Source organism: Salvelinus sp. IW2-2015, linkage group LG6.1 (assembly GCF_002910315.2).
Source record: "Salvelinus sp. IW2-2015 linkage group LG6.1, ASM291031v2, whole genome shotgun sequence".
In the NCBI taxonomy this organism is placed as follows: domain Eukaryota; kingdom Metazoa; phylum Chordata; class Actinopteri; order Salmoniformes; family Salmonidae; genus Salvelinus; species Salvelinus sp. IW2-2015.
Window position 1 is genome coordinate 528,345 of NC_036845.1, and position 9,254 is coordinate 537,598.

At 44.2% G+C, this 9,254-nt stretch overlaps 1 protein-coding gene across 1 annotated transcript in view; it reads left to right on the top strand.

Annotated features, from left to right (window-relative positions):
* The window catches only part of ca14 (carbonic anhydrase XIV), a 24,127-nt gene that overhangs the window by 9,836 nt on the left and 5,037 nt on the right, over window positions 1-9,254 (top strand). Inside the window, 3 exon segments of the mRNA XM_070443854.1 lie at window positions 3,037-3,216; window positions 7,945-7,951; window positions 7,953-8,085. Of these exon segments, the coding sequence (XP_070299955.1) occupies window positions 3,037-3,216; window positions 7,945-7,951; window positions 7,953-8,085 (320 nt within the window).

The window sequence follows — 9,254 nt, forward strand, 5'->3', positions numbered from 1 at the left end:
GGAAGTTTTGTGGTATAGTTGCGTCGTGCCTAAGAACAGCCCTTAGCTGTGGTATATTGGCCATATACCACGCCCCCTCGGGCCCTTATTGCTTAATTTTACCATGGCATTGTTGAATACTTGTTTTTGATTGTCTTGAAAGGCTTCTTGTAATTGTGCTGGTTTGAGTCTAAGTTGTGCTCATGCCCCTGTCCTTTACTACCATCACCCCTCTCCTCTGTTCTGCCTACTCTCAAATTCAAATTCTTTCTCTTGCTTGTCACTCTCTTTTTCAGATGTTCCATTCTCTACATGTCCTTTCATTATTCCACCTCTCCGACCCTTCTCTGTCTTCCCTCAGTCTCTCTAGTCTGAATCCCCTCTACCCTGTTTCTCTCTTTCTCTCTGTCCAAGAATGTTTCTCTGTGCACCCATCAGTCTCCCTCTCTCTGCTCCAGTTTCTCTCTCCCCTCCAATTAGTAATGAGGAAGGATGTTTTGTGTGTGTGTGCGCTCACCACTGTGAATATAATACACTCCTCATCATGCACGCATGACTGACCACTAACTTTACACTCCTGTATACTCTCTTCTCTCTCTCTCTCTCTCTGCTCTGTCACAACGAACAACACACACACACACACACATGCGTGTACACACACACACACACACACACACACACACACACAACACACACACACACACACACACACACACACACACACACACACACACACACACACACACACACACACACAACACACAACACACACCAGCCACGTATTCTAACATTCTGATACTCCATACAGATGTAGGATCTTAATTTGACCAGTATTATTGTAGCAAAGTAATCCTGCAGCAACAAGATTTTAACTTTTAGTCCATAATATTGCTTGACCGGTGGTTAGGCTATTAGCTGGATAAAAGTATGTTACAGTACATGAAAAGTGCAATGCTACCTTCAGAAAGTATTCATACCTCTTGAAATATTTTTTTCTCACCCATCTACACATAATAATACCCCATAATGACAAAGTGAAAACATGTTTTAAGAAATTTGTGCAAATTTAATGAAAATGAAATACAGAAATATCTCATTATATAAGTATTGAGTCAATACTTTGTAGAAGCACCTTTGGCAGCGATTAACAGCTGTGAGTCTAACTGGGTAAGTCTCTAAGAGCTTGCACACCTGAACTGTGCAACATTTGCCCATTATTCTTTTCAAATTCTTCAAGCTCTGTCAAATTGGTTGTTACATTGCTTGACAACCATTCTCAGGTCTTGCCATAGATTTTCAAGTAGATTTAAGTCAAAACGGTATTTCGGCCACTCAGGAACATTTACTGTCTTCTTGGTAAGCAACTGTAAGATTCTGTAGATTGACCTTGTGTTTTAGGTTATTTAGGTTATTATCTCCCACTGTCTGGTGGAAAGCAGACTAAAATACATTTTCCTCTAGGATTTTGCCTGTGCTTACCTCCATTCCATTAATTTTTTATCCTGAAAAAAGCGTAGATAATAACATAGTAGCAGCAGCGTGGTTGTGTGGGGGGGGTCCAATAGCCTGGGTAGCCATTTGATTAGCTGTTCAGGAGTCTTATGGCTTGGGGGTAAAAGCTGTTTAGAAGCCTCTTGAACTAGACTTGGCACTCGGTACCACCTGCCGTGCGGTAGCAGAGAGAACAGTCTATGGCTAGGGTGGCTGGAGTCTTTGACACATTTTTAGGGCCTTCCTCTGACACCGCCTGGTATAGAGGTCCTGGATGGCAGGAAGCTTGGCCCCAGTGATATACTGTGGATATACTGTACTGTACTGACACTACCCTCTGTAGTGCCTTGCGGTCGAGGCCGAGCAGTTCCATAACAGGCAGTGATGCAACCCATCAGGATGCTCTCGATGGCGCAGCTGTAGAAACTTTTGAGGATCTAAGGACCCATGCCAAATCTTTTCAGTCTCCTGAGGGGTAATAGGTTTTGTCGTGCCCACTTCACGACTGTCTTGATGTGCTTGGACCATGTTAGTTTGTTGGTGATGTGGACGCCAAGGAACTTGAAGCTCTCAACCTGCTCCACTACAGCCCCGTCGATGAGAATGGGGGCGTGCTCGGTCCTCCTTTTCCTGTAGTCCACAATCATCTCCTTTGTCTTGATCACGTTGAAGGAGAGGTTGTTGTCCTGGCACCACAATGCCAGGTCTGTGACCTCCTCCCTATAGGCTGTCTCGTTGCTGTCGGTGATCAGGCATATCACTGTTGTGTCATCAGCAAACTGAATGATGGTGTTGGAGTTGTGCCTGGCCGTGCAGTCATGAGTGAACAGGGAATACAGGAGGGGACTGAACACGCAACCCTGAGGGGCCCCAGTGTTGAGTATCAGCGTGGCGGATGTGTTGTTACCTACCCTTACCAACTGGGGGCGGCCTGTCAATAAGTCTAGAATTCAGGTGCAGAGGGAGGTGTTTAGTCCCAGGGTCCTTAGCTTAGTGATGAGCTTTGAGGGTACTATGGTGTTGAACGCTGAGCTGTAGTCAATGAACAGCATTCTGACATAGGTGTTCCTTTTGTCCAGGTGGGAAAGGGCAGTGTGGAGTGCAATAGAGATTGCATCCTCTGTGGATCTGTTGGTGCGGTATGCAAATTGGAGTGGGTCTAGTTTTTCTGGGATAATGATGTGAGTCTGTGCGTGTTTGTGTGTGTGTGTGTGTGTGTGTGTGTGTGTGTAAGTGTGTGTGTAAGAGTGTTTGTGTGTGTACCGTATATGTGTGTGTGTTGTGTGTCTGGGTGTGTGTTCGTCAGGGTGATGATGCTCATTAGTCATTAGTCAGAACAGGTCAAGTATAGAGGGGGAGTGTGAAAGAGAGGATGAGCAGAATGATCCCCAACGTATCTTCTGTTTTCCACAGAAAATGGTCACGTAATAGGTCAAGAGGTCAATATGAAATGTTACAAAAGAAAAGGCCCACTGACTGACTGGCCATGCTTAATGTGTATCACTGATAGAGAGTCACAAGATGTGTCATGTTTTGGTCACTCTCTTCCCTTCTCCTCCCCCTCAGGTTCAGTAGGCCAGTCCAAGTGGGCGGATTACTTCCCAGACTGTGGTGGTACGGCCCAGTCTCCGGTTGACGTGGCAACGGTCCAGACCCAGTATGACCCCTGCCTGGGCCCTCTTACCCCCCTCGGTTATAGCCAGCACGGCAACAAACCCTTCAGCCTCTACAACAACGGACATACAGGTAACTACAGAAACCATGCTGACTCCATCACTAACAACATACAGGTAACTATAGCAACCATGCTGACTCCATCACTAACAACATACAGGTAACTACAACAACCATGCTGACTCCATCACTAACAACATACAGGTAACTATAGCAACCATGCTGACTCCATCACAACAACATACAGGTAACTACAGCAACCATGCTGACTCCATCACTAACAACATACATACAGGTAACTACAGCAACCACGCTGACTCCATCACTAACAACATACATACAGGTAACTACAGCAACCATGCTGACTCCATCACTAACAACATACAGGTAATAAGCAACCATGCTGACTCCATCACTAACAAACACCATACAGGTAACTACAGCAACCATGCTGACTCCATCACTAACAACATACACAGGTAACTACAGCAACCATGCTGACTCCATCACTACAACATACAGGTAACTAACAAGCAACCATGCTGACTCCATCATAACAACATACATACAGGTAACTACAGCAACCATGCTGACTCCATCACTAACAACAACATACAGGTAACTACAGCAACCATGCTGACTCCATCACTAAAACATACATACAGGTAACTACAGCAACCATGCTGACTCCATCACTAACACATACATACAGGTAACTACAGCAACCATGCTGACTCCATCACTACAACATACATACAGGTAACTAAGCAACCACGCTGACTCCATCACTACAACATACAGGTAACTACAGCAACCAGCTGACTCCATCACTAACAACAGACATACAGGTAACTAGCAACCATGCTGACTCATCACAACAACATACATCAGTAACTACAGCAACCATGCTGACTCCATCACTAAACACATACAGGTAACTACAGCAACCATGCTGCTCCATCACTAACAAACATACAGGTAACTACAGCAACCATGCTGACTCCATCACTAACAACATACAGTTAACTACAGCAACCATGCTGACTCCATCACTAACAACATACAGGTAACTACAGCAACCATGCCTGACTCCATCACTAACAACATACAGGTAACTACAGCAACCATGCTGACTCCCATCACTACAACATACATACAGGTACTAACAGCAACCACGCTGACTCCATCACTAACAACATACAGGTAACTACAGCAACCATGCTGACTCCATCACTAACAACATACAGGTAACTACAGCAAATGCTGATCCATCACTAACAACCATACAGGTAACTACAGCAACCATGCTGATCCATCACTAACAACATACAGGTAACTACAGCAACCATGCTGACTCCATCACTACAAATACAGGTAACTACACAACCATGCTGACTCCATCACTAACAACATACAGGTAACTACAGCAACCATGCTGACTCCATCACTAACAACATACAGGTAATACAGAAACCATGACTGACTCATCACTCACAACATACATAACTACAGCAACATGCTGACTCCATCACTAACAACATACAGGTAATCAGCAACCATGCTGACTCCATCACTAACAAACCATACAGTAACTACAGCAACCATGCTGACTCCATCACTAAAACATACATACAGGTAACTACAGCAACCATGCTGACTCCATCACTAACAACATACATACAGGTAACTACGCAACCACGCTGACTCCATCACTAAACAACATACAGGTAACTACAGCAACCATGCTGACTCCATCACTAACAAATACATACAGGTAACTACAGCAAACCATGCTGACTCCATCACTAACAACACTACAGGTAACTACAGCAACCATGCTGACTCCATCACTAACAACATACAGGTAACTACAGCAACCACTGACTCCATCACTAACAACATACAGTAACACAGAACACTGCTGATCCATCAAACAACATACAGGTAACTACACAACCACGCTGACTCCATCACTAACAACATACAGGTAACTAAGCAACCATGCTGACTCATCACTAACAACAATACAGGTAATACTCAGCAACCACTGACTCCATCACTAACACAACATACGGGTAACTACAGCAACCACGCTGACTCCATCACTAACAACATAATACAGTAACTACAGCAACCATGCTGACTCCATCACTAACAAAACATACAGGTAACTACAGCAACCAGCTGACTCCATCACTAACAACATACATACAGTAACTACAGCAACCACGCTGACTCCATCACTAACAACATACATACAGTAACTACAGCAACCATGCTGTTCATCACTAAACATACATACATGTAACTACAGCAACCACTGGACTCCATCACTAACAACATACATACAGGTAACTACAGCACCCATGCTGACTCCATCACTAACAATATACAGGTAACTACAGCAACATGCTGACTCCATCAACTACAACATACAGGTAACTACAGCAAGGCATCCCATGCTGACTCCATCATAACAACATACAGGTAACTACAGCAACCACGGCGACTCCATCACTACACATACATACAGGTAACTAAAGACATCTGACTCCATCACTAACAACATACAGGTAACTACAGAACCTGCTGACTCATCACTACACATACAGTACTACAGCAACCATGCTGATCTCACTAACAATAATACAGTAACTACAGCAACCACCTGATCCATCACTCAACAACATACAGGTAACTACAGCAACCATGCTGACTCCATCACTAACACATACATACAGGTAACTACAGCAACCACGCTGACTCCATCACTACAACATACATACAGGTAACTACAGCAACCATGCTGACTCCATCACTAACAACATACATACAGGTACTACAGCAACACGCTGACTCCATCACTAACAACATACATACATAATAAGCAACACACTGACTCATCATAACAACATACAGGTAATACAGCAACCATGCTGACTCCATCACTAACAACATACATACAGGTAACTACACAGCAACCAGGCTGACTCCATCAACTACAACATACATACAGGTAACTACAGCAACCATGCTGACTCCATCACTAACACAACATACAGGTAACTACAGCAACACGCGACTCCATCACTAACAACATACATACAGGTAATACAGCAACCATGCTGACTCCATCACTAACAACATACAGGTAACTACAGCAACCATGCTGACTCCATCACTAACAACATACAGGTAACTACGGCAACCATGCTGACTCATCACTAACACATACAGTAATACAACAAAGCCGACTCATACTAACACATACAGGTAACTACAGCAACCATCGCTGACTCCATCACTAACAACATACAGGTAACTACAGCAACCATGCTGACTCCATCACTAACAACATACATAAGGTAACTACAGCACAAATGCTGACTCATCACTAACAACATACAGGGTAACTACAGCAACCAGGCTGACTCCATCACTAACAACATACAGTAAACTACAGCAAACCATGCTGATCCATCACTAACAACATATCAGGTAACTACAGCAACCAGCTGACTCCATCACTACAACATACATACAGGTAACTACAGCAACACCGGCTGACTCCATCATAACAACATACATGGTAACTAAGCAACCACGCTGACTCCATCACTAACAACAATACAGGTAACTACAGCAACCATGCTGACTCCATCACTAACAACATACATACAGGTAACTACAGCAACCATGCTGACTCCATCACTAACAACATACATACAGGTAACTACAGCAACCATGCTGACTCCATCACTAAACATACATACAGGTACTACAGCCACCAGCTGACTCCATCACTAACAACATACAGGTAATACAGCAACATGCTGACTCAATCACTAACAACATACAGTACTACAGCAACCATGCTGACTCCATACTACAACATACATACAGGTAACTACAGCACACCATGCTGACTCCATCACTAACAACATACATACAGGTAACTACAGCAACCATGCTGACTCCATCACTAACAACAACATACAGGTAACTACAGCAACCATGCTGACTCCATCACTAACAACATACTACAGGTAACTACAGCAACCACGCTGACTCCATCACTAACAAACATACAGGTAACTACAGCAACCATGCTGACTCCATCACAATAACATACAGGTAATACAGCAACCATGCTGACTCCATCAACTACAACATACAGGTAACTACAGCAACCACGTGACTCCATCACTAACCATACATACAGGTACTACAGCAACCACGCTGACTCCATCACTAACAACATAATACAGGTAACTACAGAAACATGCTGACTCCATCACTAACAATACATACAGGTAACTACAGCAACCAGCTGACTCCATCACTAACACAGACTATACAGGCTAACAATACGTAACTCCAACATGCTGACTCCATCACTAACAACATACAGGTAACTACAGCAACCATGCTGACTCCATCACTAACACATACAGGTAACTACAGCAACCACGCTGACTCCATCACTAACAAATACATACAGGTAACTACAGCAACCATGCTGACTCCATCACTAACAACACTACATACAGGTAAACTACAGCAACCATGCTGACTCCATCACTAACAATACAGGTAACTACAGCAACCATGCTGACTCCATCACTAAAACATACAGGTAACTACAGCACCATGTGACTCCATCACTAACAAATACAGGTAACTACAGAACATGCTGACTCACATCACTAACAACATACAGGTAACTACAGCAACCATCGCTGACTCCATCACTAACAACATACAGGTAACTACAGCAACCATGCTTTCTCTCCATCACAGTGGTGGTTTCTCCCAGGCTGGATGGTTTAGGGGGGTGCCTGGCAGTTCACGGCCGTCCAGATGCACCTGCACTGGGGCAACGGAGCCCCGGAGGCCGGGGGCAGCGAACACACCATCAACGGTCAGAGCTCCGCTGCAGAGGTGAGGGACTGTGTGTGTGTTTGGAGGGGGTGGGGTGTGGGGGTGTTGGTGGGTGAGATTTTAAGCCTGCATGTGTAAAACATGCATATGTGCCATGCTGTATATCAGGCAGATTGCAGTATTAAGCACTTCAGTTGAGAAACCATACTATAATCCCATTAATATTATACAGAAACATACAACACAATCTAGACTCTTAGCTAATCTGGTTAACACTAGTCATAGTAGGAGAAACAAACTTGAAAATAGGTTATTGGAGAACAAGTGTTTGAATGATGTTAATTAATTGGGGAGTGGAATTAAATCTGATTGAATTGTTGTAAAGACTTCAGGATTAGAAAGCATGCCAATAAAAGCCTCTCAAACACCTACAGTATACATAGGAAGGGGAACCAACTTTCTCAGGTTGGCAGTGTATTTACTGTACCCCAAAAACACACACACACACACTTTTGGAACTTGAAACACTGTCCAATTCTCTGTAGAACATGAGTGGATCTGCAAAATGGGTGGAAGGTAATGGAGTGAGGATGGAGAGAGAGAGAGAAGAGACGAGAGAGAGAGAGTTTGGATGAATAAGTCAGATCCTGTCCATCTTGCTACTGCACAGGTATGCCAAAAGAGAGGAGAGGGAGGGAGAGGAGAGAAAGAGAGGGGGACGGAGAGAGAGAGGAAGAGAGAGAGAGGGAGGGACAGAGGAGAGAGAGAGGAAGAAGAGAGGGGGAAGTGAGAGAGAGAGGAAGAGAGAGGGGAGGGAAGGAGAGAGAGTTTGTGAGAGTTTGTGAGAGTGAGAGTTTGAAAACATGAAGGAGAGGCCTCCTGCTCTGGTTCACACTATTACATAAAGACAGACAATTAGTCTTTATCTCTCCACCCTCCCCTACTCCCTCCCTCTCAGAGATTTTCAATGAGCCAGCATATCCCCCTCCCTCTCTCGATCACTCTCTCATTCCCTCTCCCTCACTCTCTTTTTCTCCATCTGAAGCTATGTAAACGAATGTAGCAGCATTTTTCATTCAAACTCAAGAGGGATTTTCTAAAGATTAGACACTGCACGCACCACCAACGCACCACACGACACGACGCACACACACACACACACACACACACACACACACACACACACACACACACACACACACACACACACACACAAAAACCAACACAGT